A 24,877-nucleotide genomic window follows, 5' to 3' on the forward strand; every position below is an offset into this window, starting at 1 on the left:
TTTGGTTTCTTTTTCCCCGTTACTTTTTTTATATGCACGGTTGATGTTGGTGTATTTTCTTGGCATAAAGACTTTTACTAGAACTATGCAGGAGAACTGTATAGTTTATTGTTTAAAGCGTATTTAAACATAAACATGTTTTCACTGGATGTTATAAAGTCTGCTTAAATGAAGCAGTTAATTGGTTCTCTTTCAGATTATTTAAATGTGCGTGCAAAGAATGTAATAAAACACAATTACACCGTTTTGTTTTTAACGGTTGTCTGTATTGTTGTGGTTTGACCCAGTTTTAGGTTATTTGATGGTTTCAGCCACACTTTTTTTTTTTTTTTTCTTAAAAGACTCGAGACTTGAAATGATTTTGTTTTTCCTGTAGGGAAAAATGCACGCTCCCCAAGCTGTTCTGTCTTGTTGCAGGCCTGCAGGGTTCAGATCAAGAGAGGGAGGAGCTCCAGGGCCGCCTGCAGCTGGCTGAAACCCGGGCAGAGGAACTGGCAGAGAGCCTGAGGGCCGCCACCTCCAGCATGGAGCAGTACAGAGCCATGGCTCAAAGCTTGGAGGAGTCCCTGGAGACAGAGAAGCAGGTCAGGACGCCGTGTAGACACCACCAGTTTACAGGACTCTCACATCATAAACTGCTTATATGTTTTACCATCCTCAGTGCTGTAAAGCGAGTTATAGAGAAATTCCTTTCGGTTTAATACATTTGACCACTTTATTTTTATGCCAAAACAGTGATGGAAAAACACTTAGCCATGAAAGCACGCACAAAGAGCCGCCTCACAATACTATAAATTGTTTAAAAACAAGATTTTATGAATGGCAGTAATATTTTGGAAACAAATTGTAGTGTCTAAACAGACCATATCAAATTAGGGCTGGCAACATTTCTGTTTGTCATTCACAGCAAAAACACAAAATTTCACAAAGTATTTCTGTTCTAGCTTCTATTGCAAATATCTTAGTATGCTGGAAAAAAGACAAAACTAACTTACAAGTAACTTTTCAGTGAGATTTTAAATCAATGATTCCTTCATATTAATGAAAAAGTGTGAGCTATGAGTGAAATTATCTGCCAGTGGAACAAGACTATTTTTTTTATTTTTTTATTTTTTACTTATAAGTGAAAGAATCTTTTTCATCAATATTAAGGATTTATTGACTTAAAACAAGTTCCTACATGTTCCTGAAAAGTTACTTGTAAGTTAGTTTTGTCTTTTTTTCAAGATGTTTTTCTAGAAACTTGACCAAAAATACTTGATAAGATTTTGATTTTGCAACATTCCTATAAATTACTCCTAATATACCAAAGAAGTATTAATTTAAATGGTCAAACAAAAGTTTGGCTCCTGATGTTGCTTGGAGAACAGAAGTCCTCCTCTTGGTTTTTATCTTCATTTCTTCTGACGGTTGTGTTGACTTCTTTCCCACTCCCCAGGTAACGGAGCAGGCTCGCCTGTCAGTGGAGGCTTCTTTGAAGGAAGCTCAGGAGCGACACCGGACGCTGGAAGAGAAACTCCAGGAAGCAGAGAAGGAAAAGCAGGACTTGGAGGAGAGCAAGAGAAAAGACCTGGCATCTCTAGAGGAGCAGGTCTGAAATCCACCATCATCAAACTATGGAAACGGCTGGAGATCATAAATTAGCATGATGGGCTTCTCCTTTTTCTCACACTTTTTGTGACATATCTACTGGTTTGTGTGTTAGATTAATGACCTGAAGAGAAGCCTGAGCGATGCGCAGACAGATCACCAGGCTGTGCTGCAGCAGCTGGAAGTAGTTGAAGCCCACAAGCAGCAGGCTCTGCAGGACCAACAGGAGCAGGTAAGCATAACCCAACAAACAGCAGTTTAGTTTGTTTTCAAGCATCTGTGAAGATATTGCAACATGCAGGTGCAAGGTAATAAATTAAAACATTTAAAAATTTGTTGTTTTTTTTATTCTAGCATTGATACTTGCATAGATTAATATACCTACATATTTGTTTTGAATACATTATAAGGCAAGAAAAAAAAGAAACCATGCTGATGACATAATGTGATGAAGAGCTACAATAGTCTTCATAACTGTGATTATAGTAGTGTACAGAAAAGGAGTGGAGCAAAATGAAATTCAACATTTTCTTCTTAAAAACAGCAGGAGGAGAAAGTTATTCATTTTGCTCTTTGCATCATTTAACCAGTTTTCCTTAAGAATAATGACGTTTATACTCCGAATATTTCTCCTAATCTACCAGTTTTTGTAATGTGCATAGTGGCTGTAGCATTTTTTCTACAATCCACACAAAAATTGAAGTGTGATAAAAACCACCGAANTGTACCGTGTGCTGCTGGCTCAGGCAACGGGAGTGGCTTTCCCTCAACAAGGTGAGGCAGAGATCACTCTGAGAATCCGCCTTTGCATCTATTTGAATGAAGGTCCTATGTTTGCAACTTCCAATTAAAATCTAATTTGATTTCCAGCATTTCAGTCTACTTTTTTTGTCCAATAAACCTTTTACTGATATGGCTTCACTCATGTTATTGACATGTTTAGGAACACCACCGGAGGAGTTTTCTCTGACATCAACCCCCCGACGTTCACCAACAACCACTCCCACCACTGGAGCTCCCACTGCACTCGTGACCATGGCCGAGTCTGTCGAGGTGCTGGAGGCCAAGGCAGCGCTGCGGCAGGTGACCAACAACTTATGCACAACTTGCAAGTGTTTGCATTTGAATTTTATGCATTTTAAACTTGCAGGTAAAACTCAAGCAGCTAAATCTTTCATTCCTGAATGTACAGAATCCTATAAAAACATACAAGAAGAAAACATAACTAAAGTTTAAAACTGGAAAAGATTTTATTTTGGTCATGTGTGGAAAAACAATCAATAGGAATCCAGTATTTTGACCTGTATTTTTGTAAATGATCATTAGCTTTAGGGTGGCCACCAGATAGCGTTGTTCACTCTACAGAGAAGAGGTCTTTGCAAACCATTTCTTATGTTTGCAAGGAATCAAAGTGTTGTAAAAAATATCCTAAGTGTTTCTTTACCAAGTTGCAGAGGAAAAAATAATTATCACTGCTAAAACATATATTTTAGAATACTTTTGTAAAGAACACCACAGAACTGCTGCAAACAGGTTTTCTTTAAAAACTCACATCTTTTGGCATGGAAAAACTTGACGTGGTATGAATTAAGTCTTACTGTATTGTAGTTACTTTATCCCCCCTCAAACAGAAGATAAATATATATGAAAGTAAATACATTTGTCTGATTTTATGTTCAGTTGCAGGAAGTGTTCTCTGCCTACAAGAAGGAGCGTCTGGAAAGCAATAAGGCGATGAACGAGCAGAATGAAAAGCTGCAGGAGCAGCTCTCTGACCTCCGCTCTCAAAATGCCAAAACATCAACTCAGCTAGAGTTTGCATCAAAGAGGTAAAGTTCAATGAACCAGATCTAGTTCTTCTAAACTTCTTAGAAAATAAATTAGATTGTGCGGAAATGTTACTCCCCTGACTTCTGCCTCTGCAGGTATGAGATGCTGCAGGATAACGTTGAGGGCTACAGAAAAGAAATCGCCTCACTTAGAGAGAAAGAACAGAAAACGGCCGCCGCCACACAGAAACTTGAGCAGAGTGTCCACACGCTAAATGAAGATCTGAAAGCTGCAAAGGAGAAACTTACCTTGACTGAGGTTTGCTAGCTTGTTTCCTAGTGTGCACTGGAAAGAGCCTAAGAAGGGTTTAGTGGTTAAATGAAAAATCTGCAGAATGTGTTGATGTTTTTTTTCTCCAGATAATCAACTGTCAGAATAATCGATTACTAAAATAATCATTACAGCCGTGGTTTCTATTCACTAATTAGTTGACTTCTAAATCTATTGAGCACACTGTATTTTATTTAGCAATATCAGAGTAAGGAGAGGTGAATATCTGTGCATTTCTCAGTTTTTAGTCTTTTATTTGAAGCATGTTGAAAATATCTTGCCATTCTCTTCACACGTCACAATTATCCACTCCTGAAGACTTTTGAGGGGCTCTTTTTCTTAGGTGAATCGAGCTACCTCATAATTTATCTCATCTCATCACTCAGGGTCAGGCTGAGAAGCTGCGCAAGGAGAGAGACATGCTGAAGCTGGTGGAGTCCAGGCTGAACCAGGAGAAAGAGACGTTTGTGAGCCAACAGCAGAACCAGAACCTTCTGCTGACCAATCTCCAGACCATACAGGTAACTGAAGACTTAACTTTACCTACTGTAGTAAGGATCAGGTAGCAGAAGCTGGAAATGTCTGTTGTTCTGTACTTCAGGCCACTCTGGAGCGTTCTGAGGCCGACGCACGTCAGCGTCTCAACGGCCAGATCGAAAAGCAGGAACTGCAAATCTCCCAGCTTCAGAAGAAGCTGGAGCAGGAAGTGGAACAGCGCCATCTGTGCAGCAGGAACCAAGAAGTAAACACCATGTCGAAGATATTTTCTGAAATTAATTGATGTGATATGTACATATACAAAAAAACATTATTTTTTAATCTGCAGATCCAACTAATGGACGTCAAGAGGCAGCTGGAGACGCAGGTGGCCTTACATCAGAAAACCAAAGAGCTGCTGAATGGGGCCGAGTTGGAGCTCAACACCCTGAGGATGCAGCAAGGCCGCCCCGAGGCACGCCACACCCTGGGCTCTCCACCCACACCCGTCTTCAGAGGTTAACATAACTACTTTTATTTTTCTACTTTAATTTTTATTAACATTTTCACTGGACACCAACATGTAAGGATATACCACAGACAGTGTTGCAGCCCCTCCTCACAGCATCCAGAACATAAAGTAAATGTATATTTAGACAGAAGAAAATTGTAAAAGGGAAACAAAACATCTCAGTTGCAAGTGTCTGGAATCTATAAGCATCTTTTGATGATTGTGTTGGATTTCCTTATGTCTCTTCTTGGATGTCATAAAGAATGAAGACCAGTTGTTTCCTCAACAATATTCAGTCGTTGTATTGAGGGAGCAGTTAACTGGGACCAGCTCCTTGCTGTGGCTTTTGTTTGCAAGCAATTAATAGAATATTAAATAAGTACACATCTTCCTTCAAAATGTTTAGTTTTATATTTCCAGAATGAATTGTCTGAAAATCTTTTGTTACGGGGAACCCACAAATAGGTCTGTGACGATAACAGGTTTTGCTGGACAATAAATTGTCCCAGAACTTGTGATAAACGATAATGTTGTTATTTTGAGACCATTTTCAAGTAATATGGTAATAATAATGTCATAATAAAGCAAGAACACATTCTCAAACATAAATAAACTTTAAGTTGGTACTGGAAGACATTTGAAATATACAAAATAAATTAAAAAACAACAAATAAATAAATTATGAAGTCTCTGTAAACAAAATTGTCTTTCAAAGACTGAAGATCAGTTTTGGGAGAAAAGAGAAAAACGATAAATCAAGTAAATTAAAATTGAGTTTCTTTTCATTTTTAATGCGATTAATTGATTTATTGTGACAGGCTTACCCACAGATTCTTTAAATTGTAGCATTTACATTTCTCCAAAACAAGTCTAATTTCTGTATTATTTCCACAGAAATAATACAGAAGCAAATATGGAAAACCTGGTTTACTTTGTCTTTATCTAGTGAGATTTTTCCACCCAAACTCTCCCCACAGTTTGTTGTTCTGCTCTGACTTATGCAAACATGTTGCCATTCTTCTGATGTCATTTCCATTTTGGTTTCTTTTTCCCCGTTACTTTTTTTATATGCACGGTTGATGTTGGTGTATTTTCTTGGCATAAAGACTTTTACTAGAACTATGCAGGAGAACTGTATAGTTTATTGTTTAAAGCGTATTTAAACATAAACATGTTTTCACTGGATGTTATAAAGTCTGCTTAAATGAAGCAGTTAATTGGTTCTCTTTCAGATTATTTAAATGTGCGTGCAAAGAATGTAATAAAACACAATTACACCGTTTTGTTTTTAACGGTTGTCTGTATTGTTGTGGTTTGACCCAGTTTTAGGTTATTTGATGGTTTCAGCCACACTTTTTTTTTTTTTTTTCTTAAAAGACTCGAGACTTGAAATGATTTTGTTTTTCCTGTAGGGAAAAATGCACGCTCCCCAAGCTGTTCTGTCTTGTTGCAGGCCTGCAGGGTTCAGATCAAGAGAGGGAGGAGCTCCAGGGCCGCCTGCAGCTGGCTGAAACCCGGGCAGAGGAACTGGCAGAGAGCCTGAGGGCCGCCACCTCCAGCATGGAGCAGTACAGAGCCATGGCTCAAAGCTTGGAGGAGTCCCTGGAGACAGAGAAGCAGGTCAGGACGCCGTGTAGACACCACCAGTTTACAGGACTCTCACATCATAAACTGCTTATATGTTTTACCATCCTCAGTGCTGTAAAGCGAGTTATAGAGAAATTCCTTTCGGTTTAATACATTTGACCACTTTATTTTTATGCCAAAACAGTGATGGAAAAACACTTAGCCATGAAAGCACGCACAAAGAGCCGCCTCACAATACTATAAATTGTTTAAAAACAAGATTTTATGAATGGCAGTAATATTTTGGAAACAAATTGTAGTGTCTAAACAGACCATATCAAATTAGGGCTGGCAACATTTCTGTTTGTCATTCACAGCAAAAACACAAAATTTCACAAAGTATTTCTGTTCTAGCTTCTATTGCAAATATCTTAGTATGCTGGAAAAAAGACAAAACTAACTTACAAGTAACTTTTCAGTGAGATTTTAAATCAATGATTCCTTCATATTAATGAAAAAGTGTGAGCTATGAGTGAAATTATCTGCCAGTGGAACAAGACTATTTTTTTTATTTTTTTATTTTTTACTTATAAGTGAAAGAATCTTTTTCATCAATATTAAGGATTTATTGACTTAAAACAAGTTCCTACATGTTCCTGAAAAGTTACTTGTAAGTTAGTTTTGTCTTTTTTTCAAGATGTTTTTCTAGAAACTTGACCAAAAATACTTGATAAGATTTTGATTTTGCAACATTCCTATAAATTACTCCTAATATACCAAAGAAGTATTAATTTAAATGGTCAAACAAAAGTTTGGCTCCTGATGTTGCTTGGAGAACAGAAGTCCTCCTCTTGGTTTTTATCTTCATTTCTTCTGACGGTTGTGTTGACTTCTTTCCCACTCCCCAGGTAACGGAGCAGGCTCGCCTGTCAGTGGAGGCTTCTTTGAAGGAAGCTCAGGAGCGACACCGGACGCTGGAAGAGAAACTCCAGGAAGCAGAGAAGGAAAAGCAGGACTTGGAGGAGAGCAAGAGAAAAGACCTGGCATCTCTAGAGGAGCAGGTCTGAAATCCACCATCATCAAACTATGGAAACGGCTGGAGATCATAAATTAGCATGATGGGCTTCTCCTTTTTCTCACACTTGTTGTGACATATCTACTGGTTTGTGTGTTAGATTAATGACCTGAAGAGAAGCCTGAGCGATGCGCAGACAGATCACCAGGCTGTGCTGCAGCAGCTGGAAGTAGTTGAAGCCCACAAGCAGCAGGCTCTGCAGGACCAACAGGAGCAGGTAAGCATAACCCAACAAACAGCAATTTAGTTTGTTTTCTAGCATCTGTGAAGATATTGCAACATGCAGGTGCAAGGTAATAAATTAAAACATTTAAAAATTTGTTGTTTTTTTATTCTAGCATTGATACTTGCATAGATTAATATACCTACATATTTGTTTTGAATACATTATAAGGCAAGAAAAAAAAGAAACCATGCTGATGACATAATGTGATGAAGAGCTACAATAGTCTTCATAACTGTGATTATAGTAGTGTACAGAAAAGGAGTGGAGCAAAATGAAATTCAACATTTTCTTCTTAAAAACAGCAGGAGGAGAAAGTTATTCATTTTGCTCTTTGCATCATTTAACCAGTTTTCCTTAAGAATAATGACGTTTATACTCCGAATATTTCTCCTAATCTATCAGTTTTTGTAATGTGCATAGTGGCTGTAGCATTTTTTCTACAATCCACACAAAAATTGAAGTGTGATAAAAACCACCGAATGATCCAGACTCTTGTGACTTCTGGTTTAAAACCTGCCTTGTTTGTTCCATACCGTTTGCTATTTACACTCTTATATCTGACTTTTGTTACCATATTTTCCGCACTATAAGGCACACCTAGAAACCTTCAATTTCCTCAAAAGCCGACAGTGCGCCTTATATATGGGCCAATATTGAGCCACAACAGGTCTAGCACCTACGGTAAGCAGCCGCCGACTTTATTTTCGCCCGTAGAAGAAGAAGCGCGCGGTGCATGCTGGGATAGTTGTCAGAACGCTGGTTTGTTAATAAAGTTTGACTGACCTATCTACCTACCAACCATCTATAATCAGGTCGTCTGCAGGTCATTTAGCACCACGTTCTCCACCAACATGCTGTGTGCGAACGGAGAAGGGTGACCATCGTCCGGCGACGCCCCGGCCCAGTCGCGGAAGGCTCTCCTCGCCAACCGGAGTCGGACTGTTATGTTGACATTTTTTATGTCAACAAAGTGGCTTTAGACATTCACCCGGGGTGCTTCGACTAGGGTTACCAAGGGACCAGCCCCTATACATTTAAAGCCGGGGGTTGGGGGGAAAGAGAGACAGAGACTACGGCGGCTGTGTGTCGGTTGGTCTGTGTTACCCAGAAAGCAGTTGGGCACAATATCCCAACACCAACACCTGAGTGAAACAATGACTGGCCTACTATGTAAAGTACTCGGGGACCAATTCTTTATTATTACACATCCATATTTGTAGAATACGGAACAAATCGTGTCCCGTACAGGTTCAATACAGGACGGTTCAGTATTTTAAGGGACAGGTGGCAACCCTAAAGTAGCATCTATTCTATGCGCCTTATAACGTTGCGCCTTATATATGAAAAAAAGTTTTAAAATAGGCCATTTATTGAAGGTGCGCCGTATAATCCGGTGTGCCTTATAGTGCGGAAAATACGGTAATTTAGTGATCATGGCACAGAATAAAACACAGAAAGGTGTTTACAATAAGTTACTGTCTAATGTGCATTTTACTTTTTAAGTTGAATTCCCTTAATTATTTAAGTTTTTAGTGATATTTGCCTTTTATTGACATGTACCCCGTGTTTATAGTTCATGCATTTAAGACGTAGACTAATTGAAAATAAACAGTGTAGTAAATGTTGTTAGTAATGATAGTGAAACACTGAGTCAATCAGAGAAAAATGCACATTTGTCTTTTGATGATTTATTTAGACAATCAGAGTAAAAGGTAAATTATTTTTTCTCAGAGATCAAGCTGGAGAGAGAAGCACAAGAGTAAGAAGTGAACCTTAAATCATACAATTCTCTCTAATAATCTTTTTAGTAACACACACTGCCACCTCCCATCCCACTCCCTCATCTCAAGGCGTCTTTTTCTCATTCTTCTCACAAAGAAACATCTGCGTCCCTGAACTAAAAACCCGGTTCAGAGACTAAAACCACCTTGGAAAACTTTTGTTATCAGTTCCATTCTCACAGTAATAAGCCAAAGTTGTTATTTTGTCAAAACACCAGCTAGATTGGTGCTGATGGAGCTTGTTGGGAGCCCTGCACATGAACAACAAATGAAATCTTTTTCTCCCTCCTCCAAGGCTAAGCTGGCCGCTGAAGCTCAAGATAAATACGAGCGGGAGATGATGCTGCATGCAGCCGACGTGGAAGCCCTGCAAGCCACCAAGGCTCAGGCCCTGCAGGCCGCCGAGCTCAGAAACCAGCTGGAAGAGAAAGTCCAGAGAGTCAGCGCTGAGCTGCTGGAGGCCAGAGTCTCCTGGGAGGTGCAGGAAAAGATCCTCAAGGTTTGGTCAGAACAAGCTACTGCGAGCCTAAAGAAATTTAAATTAAGAAATTATTCATTGTTTTTGTCCTTGATTGATTTACTGTGGCCACAATATCTTATAGGAGGAAACATCTAAGATGGAAAGTCGCTATGAGGAGCTGCAGAGGCAGAACACCCTCCTGCATGAGCAGGTCCAAACCATGAGCACCAAGATGGCTGCCAATATTCAGCGTGCCGCCAATGAGAGCTCGCTGAACGTTTCTTTGAGTGAAGAGGGAAAATCTCAAGACCAGCTGCTTGAGATTCTCAGGTAAGCCGGATAATTTTCCCCCTTCAAAGTTTTCTCTAGTATTTCTGAAAAACCCTGAAGTCTTTCTCTTCTGTACTGATTAATAAGTGCTGCTGTTCTTGGTCCACCGCCCATTCTTGGTGTTTATTTTTCAATTTTATTCTAATTTTCCTATGCAGTTTTGTTCGTCGGGAAAAGGAGATGGCTGAATCCCGGTTTGAGGTGGCGCAAGGGGAGAGCTTACGTCACCGTCTGAGAGTTGAACACTTGGAACGAGAACTTAGGGAGGTGCAGGACAGTCTGACTGCTGCAAGGGAGAGAATGCAGGTGTGTTTCAAAACTCACACTATTAACTTATTATCAGAATAAGTTTCCAAACACATGTTCTGCTTCTAATCCCTCTGACTTGTCTCAGGTGACTGCAAAGACTCTGGCCCAGCATGATGAGCTGATGAAGAAGACTGAAACCATGAATATCTTAGTGGAGACCAACAAGATGCTGAGAGAGGAGAAAACCAAAATGGAGCAGGAACTGCAGCAAACTCAAGCTAAGGTGTTCACCTCATTTTATTGGAAAAAGCTGGTTGAACTCTTTGTGCATCTGTTGCTCAGTTACAGTCAGTAATTTATGTTCTCACTTATATAAGCTTCATAAATTTCATCTTAATTTTGAGCCTTAAATGAACTATTTTCCCTGGTTTTATATCAAGATGATATGACTAGGCGCACAAGTTTGAATTTTCACTAATAATCACATGGTCAAAAATAAACAGAAGGGCTCAAATATTAACTCCCATTAATATTTTCAGTTTCTTCCTTGTTTATGGATGCATTTTGGCCTGGATGTATAATTTGCATCTTGTGCAAATTAAAGTAAAATCTTAAACTCCAACTTGCGCACCCATTTAATAAAAAAAATAATAATAATAATTCAGCTATGTCATCATGACAGCACAGGAAAAAAATAGTTAAAATGCACCAATATAAAAACTAAATTAATGACTTTCATGCTCATGATGAAGACATCAACTGGAAGCTGTTAGATTTGTCTCTAAATTCATTGTTTGAACGTTTCTTCACACTCAACTCAAGAATGTCACGTGTTTCAGGTGCAAAAGATGGAGTCGGACGTCTTTCCTCTGCAGCAAAGCAACTCTGAGCTGAGTGAGAAAAACGGCATGCTGCAGGCGGAGAAGGCGATCCTGGAGGAGGACATAAAGCGCTGGAAGGCTCGAACTCAGGTCAGTTTAGACATGAGAAGTTAAAGAAAAAAATCTGGGAAAGACCTTGGAGTGGTACATTACATTAATGAAAGAAAGAAATATCACAGAGCAAACAGAAAAAGAAGCAGAAAGTATTGTTTTTAAGAATGAGTATTATCAACCACGTGTGCATGTGCAAAGAAAAAAAGGGAACACTGACAATAATAATAAATCAGTAAATTGTATGTGTTTTCTACTTTGATATTAAAAAGAACTTCTAAAAAAAAAAAAGTCTGGGAAAGTTTTACGTTACTATGTCAATCCTGCAGAATTTGCTGAGTCAGCAAAAAGATTCGGACCCTGACGAGTACAAACGTCTCAACACCGAGAAAGAGCTACATCTGAAACGCATCCAGCTGCTCACGGAGGAAAACTCTCGACTTAAAGCTGAGTTGAACAAGTAAGAGACTTTTTTTTCTCTCTCTCTTTTGTGAGGAAACATTGTTACCGAAATGTTGACTTTTGTGGATGCCGCCACTTATTTTTCTCCAACCTGGCTAATATCTTCTTCTCCTTGTCGCTGCGCAGGTTAAATAACATGACAACGTCACTCCAGGGACAAATGCAGAACCTGCGTGAAGGTATGAGTAAAGCAAACGATGACAGAACTGTGCTGAGGAAGGACCTGGAGACTAAAAACCAGGAAATCCAAGAAAAGGTGCGAACCATCACCCAGGTGAAGAAAATCGGACGACGCTACAAGATGCAATATGATGAACTAAAGGTGCAACATGACATGGTAAGGGTTTCTCTCTGCCTCGGTTAAAACACTTTGGAGAAAATGCATAGTTGATTGAATCAATAACAATAAAAGAAAATTACCTACTGATAAAAACCTTAGCCAAATTATTTTATAACAAGATAATTAAAAGGTTTTATTGCCTTCCTGAGCTGATAGGAATGATTTATATTAGGAGAAAAGATTATATGATGCTCTGCTGTGAGGGAGCATTTGCTCCAACACAGATATTCCTCAAACAGACAAAATGATTACAGGGTTGCCATTTTAAATTGCCTTCAGCATCTTAAATTAGCGATTAGTGTATCTGGTAAACCGTTACTCAGTTGCAGAACAAGGCCAACATTTCCAGTCTGATTTATCCTTCCTCCATTTGTTATTGAGCATACTGACTTTGCAGTGCTCTGATCAGCCTTTCTTGTTTTTGTAAAACATATTGCTCTCTCTATTGCTTTTGCAAACTGAATGAACAGAACAAACAAGTAAACTTCATTATTAAACTATTTACTGATACTAAAAATAGCCAGTCCTCTTCACTGTGCCACTACAACTGATTTCTCTCTCCATCTCTGCTGATATCTCTGTTTACGACCTGCAGCTCGTTGCTGAGGCCGCTGCAGGCCCATCCCAAGACGTCGAGGCACATCAGGCTTCAGCTCAAGAGCTGCAGAGCGTAAAAGATTCCCTGAATCAGGCAGAGACCAGAACCAAAGAACTGGAGGGACAGCTGGAGAACATCAACAAGGTGCAACATCACAAGTGTCAAGAATGAAACTTCTAAGACTCATTTTGACTTTAAGGCTTTTCTGATGTTTAGATTAATAAATTGTTTTGTGACCCTTTAGGTGGTCACAGAGCGGGAGACTGAGCTGCGTAACGTCCAGGAACAGTCGTCCAGGATGCAGACAGAGCTGAACCGCCTGAGGCAGGAGCTGCAGGAGAAAACGACGCAGGAGGAAAATCTGAGACAGCAGATGGCCGAAAAGGACGAGAAAACACGAAAGGCGCTTCTGGTTGCCAGACAGAAGATCAGCCATGTCACCGGTGAGAGGATTTTCTCATATTGCAACATGTAGCGTCCAACAAAAACGTAAGAATTGCCAAATCATAAACAAGATTCAGACGGGTGCTTGAAATCCTTGAAATCCTTGAATTTCAATTAGGTGTTCTCAGGAATTGGAAAGTTCTTGATATTCAGACTGTGCAGTTTTCTAATAAAGTGCAACCCAACATTTGATTAAAAGCCTAAATTTACAGTTGAAACAAGATATTTAAAGATAATAAAAAGACATGTACAGATTTTTTATCACAATTTAAAGTTAAATAAAACCAATTTTTTCTTATTTTTGTTCAGCTAGAATCACCAAAACTATTTTTATTTGCTAAATACCAGAAAGAGATTTTTTTTTTTTTTTACTTTTTTGTACCAGTCAGGTATGAGAGGGATATTTAAAAACATAAAACTTTGTTGTATTTTAGTTTACCTTGTCCCTGCTGTTCAATGTAGAATAGTATCGCAAGATATTATTAGTAACAGTAATAAATCTAAAATAATTTTGTTTTTATCTCCAAAATGTGATGCTTGAAAACTTACCTGTAGAGATGCCTGAATTTTACTCTGGGAAAAGTGTACAAATCAAAATAAAATGTTTGTTTCCAGTATTGCCATATTAATTGCCTTTAAATGCTTTGCTTCCAGCCACCAAAGAGCAGCTGCAGCGCGAGAACGAGGAGCTGAAGCAGCAGCGTGAGGAGCTGGAGGTGCGAGTGAGCGCTCTCAGGTCTAATTATGAGGGCCGTCTCAGCCGACAGGAGCGGGAGCTCAGAGACCTGAGGGGTCAGCAGGAGAGACAGGAGCAGAGAGACGAGCCCCCCGAGGCGGGGCCAAGCAAGGTGAACCACCTCCACCACATCTCCATAGCACTCACACTGGAAAATAGCAGAAATCTTCAAAGATTAGAAACCACGACAGCCTCACTTTGCATAGCAACCTAACCTGTATTTTTCAGATATATGTGAAAAATGTATCTTTGTTTGTTGGATTTGTGAAATTTCTGTCCAAGTCTTTTGCGCTCTCTAAACAAATGTTTCTTTTCTCATTTTAGACTCAAGAGCAACAAAGGACGACAGAACAGAGGCAGATCAGTCTGAAGACGACCCCAGCTGCAGACAGGGGCAGGTAATTGTTAAAATTAATCCTCAAATCTCCGCTGACGTCATTCTACAGAATGAAGATGTTTACTTTCATTCGTAAATATTAGAAAATAAATTTTTTTCTACAATTACGGTTTATACAGGTGCTTAAAATCCTTGAAAATGCTTCAATTACAGTTGGATGTTTTCAATATTTGGAAAGGGCTTGATTTCTCTATTAAGTGATTGATTGTCAAACTGCACAGTTTTATAATGCAGTGTAATTTAACGATTGAGCGTTAAAAACCCAAATTAGAAAAAAAAAAGCTACAGTTGAGACCAGATATTTTTATGCACCTAATAAAAAGACAAACACATTTTTTTCAAACTATTTGAAGTTAAATCAGACCAAATTTTAGATCAGTTAGCATTAAACAAAATAATTCCTATTTGCTACATGCCAGAAAACTTAGAGAGAAATTTGTTTTAGAAATTTTTTGTAAAACAAAAGGATTTAATAGAAAAACTGAATATTTTGATGGTTTTGATGCTGTAACTCTTGGAACACCTTCATACCAGTTTCCCTATCAGGACATCTTGATGCATCTGTAAAATGTTCATTCAAGCCATCATTTTTATTTTTCATCTTCAGCACAAGCGCCTCTGAGCCGCCGACCGCCAACATTAAGCCGACACCTGTGGTTGCCACGGCCAGCAAGCAACCGGTCAACCCCGGCAACAAACCGACACCCCGGGCAAGCATCAGACCGATGATAACGCCCGTGCCGCCGCCAACACCCACCGCCACAGTCATGCCCACCACACAGGTGGAGACGCAGGAAGGTCGGTCCGTCTGCAAATACCTTTGATTCAAAAGGAGAAAACGAAGGGCTGCAGCTAACAACTATTCTGATGATTTACTGATTAGTTGGGTAAAAAAGAAATTGGCATGTTCTACAAAGTTTTCACTTAAACTTTAATACAAATTTAGAAATGCACACAAAAATGCAAGCAAACAAATAATTTAATGAATTTTGTGAATAAGTAAATAATTTTATTGAATGAAATTCAATAACAGGATTTCTTTAGTGATTATTTGCAGCTGAAGTAAAGCCCCTTTTTTACTAATAGGAGGATAGCAAAAGGTGCTTAATATGAGGGGGTGGGGGTTTTAGCTAAAACTATGCAATCTGAGGAGTTCTCCGTAAAACAAATTTACCAACAAAGAAAGTTTTTCATTTTAAATTCAAAATATATAAATTTTTTACTACAGTTTTGACTTATTTTATTTCAGCAAATGGACTGTTTTTAGAGTCTTCACACTCCAGTTAACGAGTAGATAATTATTATTTCATTGATCGATTAATTATTTTAGCTCTAAAAAATCATTTTCTCCACCTGAACCTCTCCAACAGCCATGCAGTCTACCGAAGCGCCGCCGGTGGAGCATGTGACCGTGTACGGAAACGCCAGCGGCTCCGTTCGCTCCGCCAGTCCCAACGTCCAGACCACCTTGGCGGGCTCCATGCTGACCGTTCAGCAGACGCAGACTCAGGCCACGGCGTTCGTTCAGCCGACGCAGCAGCAGAGCGTCACCCACCCAGAGCCGGACAATCGGGAGCCGTCGCCTGTTACGATCGAGGCCACACCCAGTTCGCAGGTGGAATGGCCTTCAACATCCTCCTCCTCTTCCTCATCTGTGTTCGGCACTGGTGAGACATTTGTTCCAAAAAATCATTTCTTTCTGGTATTACTTTCCTCTCAGTTTACCGTTCACCACAAAAGTATTTGCACCCTTTAGAATTACATAAATGGTTCATTTGTTTGAATAAAAGCTAAACTCTGGCTTCAAATATCTCAAAACTTCAAAATACCTTAAAACTCTGCAGCATTTACTGGACTCGCCTCGCCCCATTTATCTTTGCAAAATGCATCAACAGAGTCCAGAGTGAAATAAAACAAGCTGTGAAATCTGACTGATCGGGTGATAAATTGGATTGTATCGATTAATAAAAAATTTTTTGCAGAAAATGTGTTGAATAAATGAAATTTCTCCGCCTTACCTAATGTGTAAATGATTTCGAACTCTTTTTGCAATGAATTGCATTGAAATGTATATTACATTCATAAAACAAATAAATCGAAAAACACTGCCCCAATCTGGAAAATGAAGTTATACACACACATTCAGATTAATTTGAATTCATTTTCATTTCTGCGGGTAAAAAATGTATTGCATTAAATGTATGCATCCTGTTTCTGTACACATCGTATTAATTGGACCTTTACTCCAGTTTCAGCGACACCTGGGACGTTGGCCATGTCCAAGAGACCTCGAGAGGAAGAGGAGAGCAGCGCTGCTGCGTTCACTGAGGTGGAGGCGACCCAGGAGGAACCCAGAGCTCCAGTGGCCAAAAAGCTGCGCATCATCCAGAGGGTGGGACCAGAGGTGAAGAGGAAGAGAGGGGAGGAAGAGGGTTTCAGTTTGACAAAATGGTTATCTGGTAGATTTATATTGGTGCTTGGAATCCTTGACTATGCCTGAATTTCAAAGAGGTGATTCCAAGGTTTTGAAAGTGATTCATCTTCAAACTGCACAGTTTTGTAACATTTGATTAAAATCCTAAACTTTATTTACAGTTGAAACCAGATATTTTCAGTCACCTAATAAAAAGACAGATATGTTTTTTTTTCCTCATTTCCTAAAGTTAAACCAGACTAAACTTTTCTTGTTTTAGATCAGTTACAGTCACCAGTTATTTATATTTGTTAGAGATTTTTTTTCTAACTTTATTTGTTTAAGCATTTAATTTGAGCAGAAAATCCTGAACCTTAAAATGATTTGCTTGGTTTGTTTCAATTTAGTCAATAATTACTTTTCCTAATGGCAATCGATGGCGTATTGGTTGTGATCTCAGGAGGAAGCGATGGCTGACGAGAGTGCAGAGGCCGAGGGCGTGGTGCCATCAGAGGATGGAGCAGAACCAAGCCAGGTTTGTATCAGATAATTCTAACTTGTGTTAAAAAAATTTTAATATTTTTATTTAATGTCATTTAGAAATGCATTAAGGTTATATTTCTATATTTATGTTCACCCTGCAGACAGAGTTTTCAAACCTCGAGGAAGCGGAGGAAGATTCAGCCTCTCAGTCGGTCCCAGCAGAGCCGGCGGTCACCCCAAGTCAGAGCGAAACGCCTGACCACCTGCAGCAGGAAGTCATCGTCATACTGACGGACTCTGAAAGCGAAGAGGAGGAGGAGGAAGAGGGAGAAGAGCAGGTAAAGTGCCGATTGAACATTGTTAGTCTCTTTATACGAAATGTCCCCGATTCCTCTCATTGCTGCTTTGTAATGCTACAGGACTATGCAGAGGAGGAGGAGGAAGACGAGGAAGAAGAAGAGGAGGAGGAGGAAGAGGAAGAAGACGAAGAAGATGAGGATGACGATGATGGGGGGATGGAGGAAGAAGGAGAGGAGAGCAACGAAGGAAGCGGTGATGGCAACGAAGTTTATGAAGGAGACGAGACAGAGGTTGGGACACCAGAACATAAATCTCGTTCTCATGAAATGATTCGTCATTAATCGCCCTCCCACGTATTATTTTTCATCCCAACACACTCAGCCTTTCCAGCTCATACTGTGTTGTTCCAGTGTCTGTTTTTCACTTGACCTTTCTGTCATAATTCTGCACTTTTGTCTAGAATAACTTTTACTCTTTTGTTAGTTGCTCATATTCAGTCGGATGAGTCAGTGTCTCAGAAGTGACATTTAACTCCCCTCTGAAAACAGAGACACACCAATCCGCTTCGTTGTTGTTTCTAATATTGGCTTTCGTACAAAAAGTCGCGTTTTTGCGCCAGAATTACTTCAGTCTTTCTCCAGACTCTGAATAAAGGCTCAGAAGAGACGGCGCCTCCTACATGACAAGTAAAGAACAAGGATTCAGTATTTTTAGGACAAGTTAACGCTTCAGTTGCACACATGTAATTATTGGTGAATTTCTTCTGATTGGAAATGATAAAAATATTTTGAAGTGACAGAGAATCTGTGAAGGGAGCTGAAGATTAGGGTGATGGCAAAGAGGCCTTTCTACCTCAAAGATTTAAAGCTCATCACAAAAGGAATTTTTTTTTTTGTTTTATTTTGTTTTTTTTTTGTTTGTTTGTTTTTTGTTTTGCAAAGAGCTTTGAGAAGACGCTTGTTGTGAAGTGGCTCTATATAAATAAATTAAAACTCCACTGGAAGCATAAAAAAGCCAGTCAAAAATTATGAGAAGAGCTTAATTTCTGTTATGCTGTTATGTTATGATGTTCAGATCAAATGTATTTTTATTTCTACTGTTTTTACATAGTTTGTTTCTGATATAATAGGAGACAGGTGTGTCTCTAACGATGATAAACTTCTCGATTAAATGAAAATAATTCATTTATATAACATAATAAAGTGTCAGTTTACAACAAAGTCGTCTCAAGGCACTGCACAAAAAGAATCGATAACATCTATTCTGTCAAGTTTAATTTGTATTCAAATTAGTAAAAAGTTTTCTATCCATGGAAATCCAGTTGATTGCATCAAGCCATTAACTTTGCAGCAATAAGCATTGAAAGTATTTTTTTCTAGCTCTTGTGCAATATTATAAAAATAAAAAACAAGGTTTAACTAATTTGACAGTAAAAATATCCAAAAAGCTGTCAGCATCTCCAAATCCTGCGTACTTCATAGTCAGAAAGCACAAAATGACAACTTTGTTCAACCTTCCTGTTATCTGAAGCATTGCTTTATCTTGCTCTCTTCTGGCCTAATGAAGTTTTAAAATGTATAAATTCCAGCTGATAGTAACATCACAAGATTTCTTAGTGCATTTTTTTTAGTTTGTGTGTTAAAATATTTCTATTTAGTTTTACACATTCATCACCTTTAAGAATGAATAATCCTTGTGAGGATTAAAGACTTGTCGTTTTGATTCCTGGTTAAAGCTTTTTCCACCTACTGAAAGGCATCTTTGTTCAATGCAGTGAGTCGGTAATTTGTGTCTTCGGTTAAGCAATCATGTGCCAACTTCATTCATGTTCACCCATCTTCCTCCCCTGTGTTTTTCCCCTTCCCTTCACTTCATTCAACATTTAATATCCATCATTTTTATTTATTTATTTTTTTCGTTTTCCTTGCTTTCTTTCATAATTTTCCTTCATTCCTGCTCTTCCCAGGGAGCTGATGTCACCGACCCGGGCACTGAGACAGAGGAGAGCTTAGGGGCGTCAGACTCCACCCAGAGGCCCGCCGATTCCCAGACACCAAGCTGTAAGATCCAGGAAACCCTGTCGAAAAAATGAACTGCGTAGATCTGATTCATACTCTCCACCGCCACTTCTAATTAGTTATCGGCCACTTAGCGATGACTGGAAAAGACGTAAGACATCTGCTGGGGAGAAAAAGTGAAGCTGGCCAAAATAAAGCCTCTCCAACACAGGACGGTCGTTATTTTTCAAACTAATGTGGGGATTTTCTCTTACATGTTGACAACGGTCAGATATTCATATTTTTGTGCAAAGTATTGGCTTTGGTAAAAAAAATAAAATAAAATTTCAATATGCCCTGCTTTTTTTATGAGATCTGACCTTAAAGGAAGTCAACTGTAGAAGCAGAAAGCTCAAAAACATTATCACTGACTAAATGTACTCATTATTTTTATTAAAGTATTTACGATTTAAGAATTTTCCTCCTTTGGATTAGTACGGAAAGATAAAATGGCCTAGTGGAAAATAATTTTATTCCCTCTTTTTATGCTTGTTTTTCCCAAATTACGCGCATTCCTTTAGCCCTCCATCTTTTCATCTGTCCATTCTACCTCTCCAGTTGGTGTTTATTACACACTTCTATAATTAAAGCCTGACACTCATAGTGAACTTTTATATTTGCATTTTAAAACATTAACTACAAATTGTATGAAAAACTGGAAGATCAAGTCTCGGAAAAATGCTCAGAAACCCTAAAATCTGATTAGATTTTTACATTATTTAATAACTATGTAAAATAAAGAAGTAATTAATTTGAGAATACTCCAAGAAACAAAATCTAGTTAAGTTGGAAAAAAACAAACAAAAAATGTTTTTAGGTTTGCTACAGATTTTTTAAAAATCTTTCAGTATAGATACATAATATATAATCCATATTTGTAAAAAACCAAAATCTACAAATACTTGAGTCCCTGTTTTAAAACACTAATAATAATTTAATAGGCCCTATTGGCTGATATCTGCAGTCTTCCTTATCTCTCCTCTACAGCCAATCAGCTTCAAGGAAACAAATGCCGCTCTTGGATTGGCTTCTTTGTAGGTGCCGATTCAGGAGCTTACAAGCATTTGGAAACTGTTTCAACTTTCCAAGCTGATGTTTTAAATATTTTACATATGTTTCAGATATATTCTGTGAAAAAACATCCACCGGAGGTCCACTGTACCATTTTTGTTTCTACTTTTTCTTTTAAGTTTGTTACTTTCAGCACCATATATTATATTTTTTTACCTCATTTTGATGATTACCTCATGATTAGCAGTTTAAAACTTTCATTGAATGTTAGCAGCTTGTTTTAATTCCATATGAAATGTTTCAGTTGAGGGAAGCCCAATGGAGGCCTTGTCAACAGAACAGCCAATCACAAGTTCCGGAGCGCGTATGCCCCAGTCGCCGCGGCGACCCGTGCAGCAGCTTCTGCCCCAACTCAACATCCATCCCGCTCAGTCTTCAGAACTGGGACCATCTGCTCAGGTTCGCACACTGCGAGCGTCTCTCTAGAAGATCTGTTGGGTGTTTTTGTTTCTCCTCTAACCGGTTTTGTGTCTCCAACAGCGAATCCGTCGCCAGTCAGTGGGCCGACTCAATCCTGGCATGGCAAGCAGTGCGGTAAGTCACTTTTCATTTTATTAGACGTGCACCAAATAGGCCTGTCACAATAACTAATTTTATTAGACAATAAATTGTCCCTGTAATTATTTTTTTTATTTAAGACCACTTTTAAATATATTGATAATGGTATAATAATCAATATAGAGATAATAATCTCAAAGACCAATAAACTGTAATTTTGTAAAGAACTCTGAATGTTAGAACTGAGATATTTTAAACATTTAAAATAAAACATGATAAAAAAAATTCAATTAAATGGAAATAAAAACACACAACCAAAACCATAAATAAAATAGATTATGAAGTCTCCATAAACAAAATTGTCCTTCAAAAAATATTAATTGTCAGAATAGAAATTATCAAGCTCATTTTAATTTATCATGAAATTAATTTCTTCTTGCAATAAACAGGCAGGCTTAGCATCAAATACACTTTGTTCTCCTATTTCCAGTTTTTGTCGCTAAATGTATTTTTAGTGCCATTCAAAATATTTTCTAGCTATCCTGCTATTATTTACATAAGAAGCGATTAGGCTGCCACCAATGAATATTTTAGTAATTGATCCACCTATTGCTTGTTCTGACAATCATATGAAGTCTGGAGTCAAAAGTTTAGCTCTCTCTCGCTTTCTCGCAGCTGAAATAAATCAGACATGTTGTGGAAAATGCAGTTTCCTTTTTAAAAGTTTTCTACATCTCTGTGCTTCCCTGGACTTCATTTCAAAATACTGATTCTGCAGCTAACCAGTGGAGAGTCATCGAATCACAAATCTGCTGCCCTGATAACACATTATAATGGTGCTTTCACTGATCAGGAAATATATTTTGAGTGTTCAACCAGGCATTTTTAATTGGCTTAAACATGATTAGGCTTGGGCTGCACAGTAGCGCAGTTGTTAGAGCTGTTTCCTTGCAACAAGAAGGTCCTGGGTTCAATTCCCAGCCCCAGTCCCTCTGCATGGAGTTTGTGTGTTCTCCCTGTGAAGAACAAGCACAGGGAGTACCCGGTTTACTCCGGGTACTCCAGTTTCCTCCCACAGTCCAAAAACATGACTGTCAGGCCAATTGGTTTCTCTAAATTGTCCCTAGGTGTGAGTGTGTGTATGCATGGTTGTGTGTCTCTGTGTTGCCCTGCGACAGACTGGCGACCTGTCCAGGGTGAACCCCGCCTCTCGCCTGGAACGTTAGCTGGAGATTGACACCAGCACCCCCCTCCTGACCCCACCAAGGGACAATGGTGTAAAGAAAATGGATGGATGGATGATTAGGCTCTGGTCACCAACTGATAACGTTGTTATTGTTGTAAATTTGTTGTTTTTGTGTGATTATCAGCATTAAATTGTATTTTTCTCGCTCTGCAGCAGCATTTCTTTGAAGAAGACGACAGGATGGTTCCCAGCATTCCCAGTCTGGTTCCCCCTCGCTCAGAAGGCTTTGACCAGGCTATCCAGTACGTCTCGAAAAGCTGTAGAATATACATCTGTTGCAACTAACAATTAATTGAATATTCGACTATTCTGACAAATAATCGGATACAAAAAATTGGCACATTCTGCAGATTTTTCATTTAACCCAATAAGCCTTTTTTAGACAATGTTACCAATGCAGTAAAATAGACAAATAAATAATTCTGTTCTTTTTTTAAATAAGAAAAACTTTTTATTACATAAAATACAATAACAGTCTGTTAGTGAACGCTTGATAATTTTCAGTTTTAGTTCATTATGTTTCATCTCGTTTTCAGCTTCAGTTTTAGTTCATGTTTCATCTCGTTTTCAGCTTCAGTTTTAGTTCATTTTGTTTCATCTTGTTCGCCAGTTCTCCTCAGGTTGCTGGAGTCCCTCGCTTCAGGTTTGGTCTTTCAGAAGACGTGCCTCAGACCAGCTCCTCCTCTCACTCTGACCTCGGCCAGCTCGCCTCGCAAGGAGGTGATCCATCACACATTTAAAAATAAATTACACATAAAATGGTGATTTAATACAAAAAAGCAATAAGAACGGGATGTTCTTTCTTTTTTAATGGTGAAATGATTTCTTTTCTCCAGGTCTTGGGATGTATGAAAGTCCTCTGTTCTTGGCGACTCATGAGGAAGAGTCGGGAGGCCGCAGCGTTCCCACCACTCCACTGCAAGCTGCAGCTCCAGGTACCGGTCACTCAGTCTGACACGAAGACCTTTTTCATAAATACAACCAACCGTTTCAGATTCTGGAGTCTCTACCGTTTGTAAAGATAAAGTTTCCTTTTATCTCCAGTAACTGTCTTCTCGGAGGCTGCACAGTCTGACACGACGGAGCACGCCTCGCAGTCGGTTCCCATGGTGAGCACGTCCACGCCGGGCCTGGTGCTGCCAGGAACCGCCGGGGCCGGGGAGCAGAGAGAGATCTTCCTGGAGCCAGACACGGAGAGGTGATTATCTCTCAAGCTTTTTTCTTCACGGTTTCCACATCTTAGAGTTCTAATTTGATAAACTACATTAAGAGTTTTAAAATTCCTTTTCTTTTCACTCTATGACCTTATCAACTTTACTTATGTTTTGTGTCTATCTTTGGCTTTGTTTGTTTGTTTGTTTGTTTGTTTGCTTGTATTTATGGATGCATTCAGTCGCTCCACTTCTCGTCTTGTTTGTTTTGTTTTGTGCAACCAAACAACAAGACCCACAATGCAGAGCAGCAGGAAACAGATTAATTCTGTAAACACTAAAACTGTGCCACTTGGGTAGAACATATTTACAAAAGTTTTTTAAAATGCACATTGTATATACATTTATGCATGCATTTATATTTTGTAGATATTCTTTGTACAGTGTTTGTTTAATTATTGCTCTGAGGATCTTGTTTTTTCAGCAAATGGCCTTTTTTTTGTCTGTTTACTCCAGTTAATGATTAATCGATTATTAAATTAGTTCACAATTATTTTAATAGTCGGTTCATCATAATTAATCCAACAAATTGCTTCTACCCTGATATAAAATATTGGTAAAACCTAGAAGTGCATCGATTTATCTGCACCAATGTCCTCGGTCGACACTTACATGTGAAACCGATCTTATCTCCCTCAGCAAAGGTCTAAAAATCAACCTCTGTCCTCTCCTCCCCTGCTGTGAGAGAGGTTTGACTGATAGACCAGGTCATGACTGCATGTTTGCGGTTAGCAATAGTCACCCCTTTGTTGCCAACTCAGTGTTTTTTGCTATATTTAGCTAAATTTCAGACAGAAATAAAATGGGTATCGGCCAAAATCAGAATCAGCAGGTCAGGTTTTTAAAGATCAGTAATCGGCGATTGGCCAGAAAACTGCACTCAGTGCAACCCTAGTAGAAACAATCTTTAAAAGTTTAAGCTTCCTGGAAAACACAGTAGTGGTGGAAGATTTCCAGCTGTGATCCTATATGTTTATTTTTTTCCAGGCCCAGTGCTGAAGCGTCTCTGGATGCTGTGGTGTCGCAGGGAGACGCGGAGGAGCCGAGCCAGCCATCTGACAAGGCCAACCTTCCCTCCACCAGCCAGGAGCCTTCCTCCAGCTCTGCAGGTAAAGCCTTAAAACTCATCCATGACGGCCGTCTGGGATACCAGGTGAGACCGATGTGATTATAAATGTCTGATCTTTGCAGATACAGTCCCTAAATCCGCTCATCACGGACAGTCCAGACAGCTGCAGCGCTTTCATGACAGCCGTGGAGGTCGGATGAAGAGAGGAGGTAACAACTTTATTGTTCCTGGTGGTTCTAAAGAACTTAGTAAGCT

General features: G+C 39.0%; 1 protein-coding gene across 1 annotated transcript in view; it reads left to right on the forward strand.

The window, feature by feature from the left end:
• tprb (translocated promoter region b, nuclear basket protein) overlaps positions 1 to 24,877 on the forward strand; it is a 34,398-nt gene that overhangs the window by 9,193 nt on the left and 328 nt on the right. The window contains exons 22-50 of the mRNA XM_016670864.1: positions 418 to 584; positions 1,439 to 1,591; positions 1,706 to 1,822; positions 9,622 to 9,825; positions 9,929 to 10,116; positions 10,275 to 10,422; positions 10,511 to 10,648; positions 11,205 to 11,336; positions 11,627 to 11,757; positions 11,886 to 12,096; positions 12,695 to 12,841; positions 12,942 to 13,140; positions 13,796 to 13,989; positions 14,202 to 14,275; positions 14,882 to 15,072; positions 15,645 to 15,941; positions 16,524 to 16,678; positions 17,148 to 17,222; positions 17,332 to 17,508; positions 17,590 to 17,760; positions 19,437 to 19,530; positions 20,843 to 20,997; positions 21,079 to 21,132; positions 22,496 to 22,584; positions 22,953 to 23,062; positions 23,179 to 23,277; positions 23,387 to 23,540; positions 24,541 to 24,662; positions 24,745 to 24,831. Of these exons, the coding sequence (XP_016526350.1) occupies positions 418 to 584; positions 1,439 to 1,591; positions 1,706 to 1,822; positions 9,622 to 9,825; positions 9,929 to 10,116; positions 10,275 to 10,422; positions 10,511 to 10,648; positions 11,205 to 11,336; positions 11,627 to 11,757; positions 11,886 to 12,096; positions 12,695 to 12,841; positions 12,942 to 13,140; positions 13,796 to 13,989; positions 14,202 to 14,275; positions 14,882 to 15,072; positions 15,645 to 15,941; positions 16,524 to 16,678; positions 17,148 to 17,222; positions 17,332 to 17,508; positions 17,590 to 17,760; positions 19,437 to 19,530; positions 20,843 to 20,997; positions 21,079 to 21,132; positions 22,496 to 22,584; positions 22,953 to 23,062; positions 23,179 to 23,277; positions 23,387 to 23,540; positions 24,541 to 24,662; positions 24,745 to 24,831 (4,233 nt within the window). The remainder of the gene's footprint in view (positions 1 to 417; positions 585 to 1,438; positions 1,592 to 1,705; positions 1,823 to 9,621; positions 9,826 to 9,928; positions 10,117 to 10,274; positions 10,423 to 10,510; positions 10,649 to 11,204; positions 11,337 to 11,626; positions 11,758 to 11,885; positions 12,097 to 12,694; positions 12,842 to 12,941; positions 13,141 to 13,795; positions 13,990 to 14,201; positions 14,276 to 14,881; positions 15,073 to 15,644; positions 15,942 to 16,523; positions 16,679 to 17,147; positions 17,223 to 17,331; positions 17,509 to 17,589; positions 17,761 to 19,436; positions 19,531 to 20,842; positions 20,998 to 21,078; positions 21,133 to 22,495; positions 22,585 to 22,952; positions 23,063 to 23,178; positions 23,278 to 23,386; positions 23,541 to 24,540; positions 24,663 to 24,744; positions 24,832 to 24,877) is intronic.

Source organism: Poecilia formosa, unplaced genomic scaffold (assembly GCF_000485575.1).
Source record: "Poecilia formosa unplaced genomic scaffold, Poecilia_formosa-5.1.2 Scaffold38, whole genome shotgun sequence".
Taxonomy (NCBI): Eukaryota; Metazoa; Chordata; class Actinopteri; order Cyprinodontiformes; family Poeciliidae; genus Poecilia; species Poecilia formosa.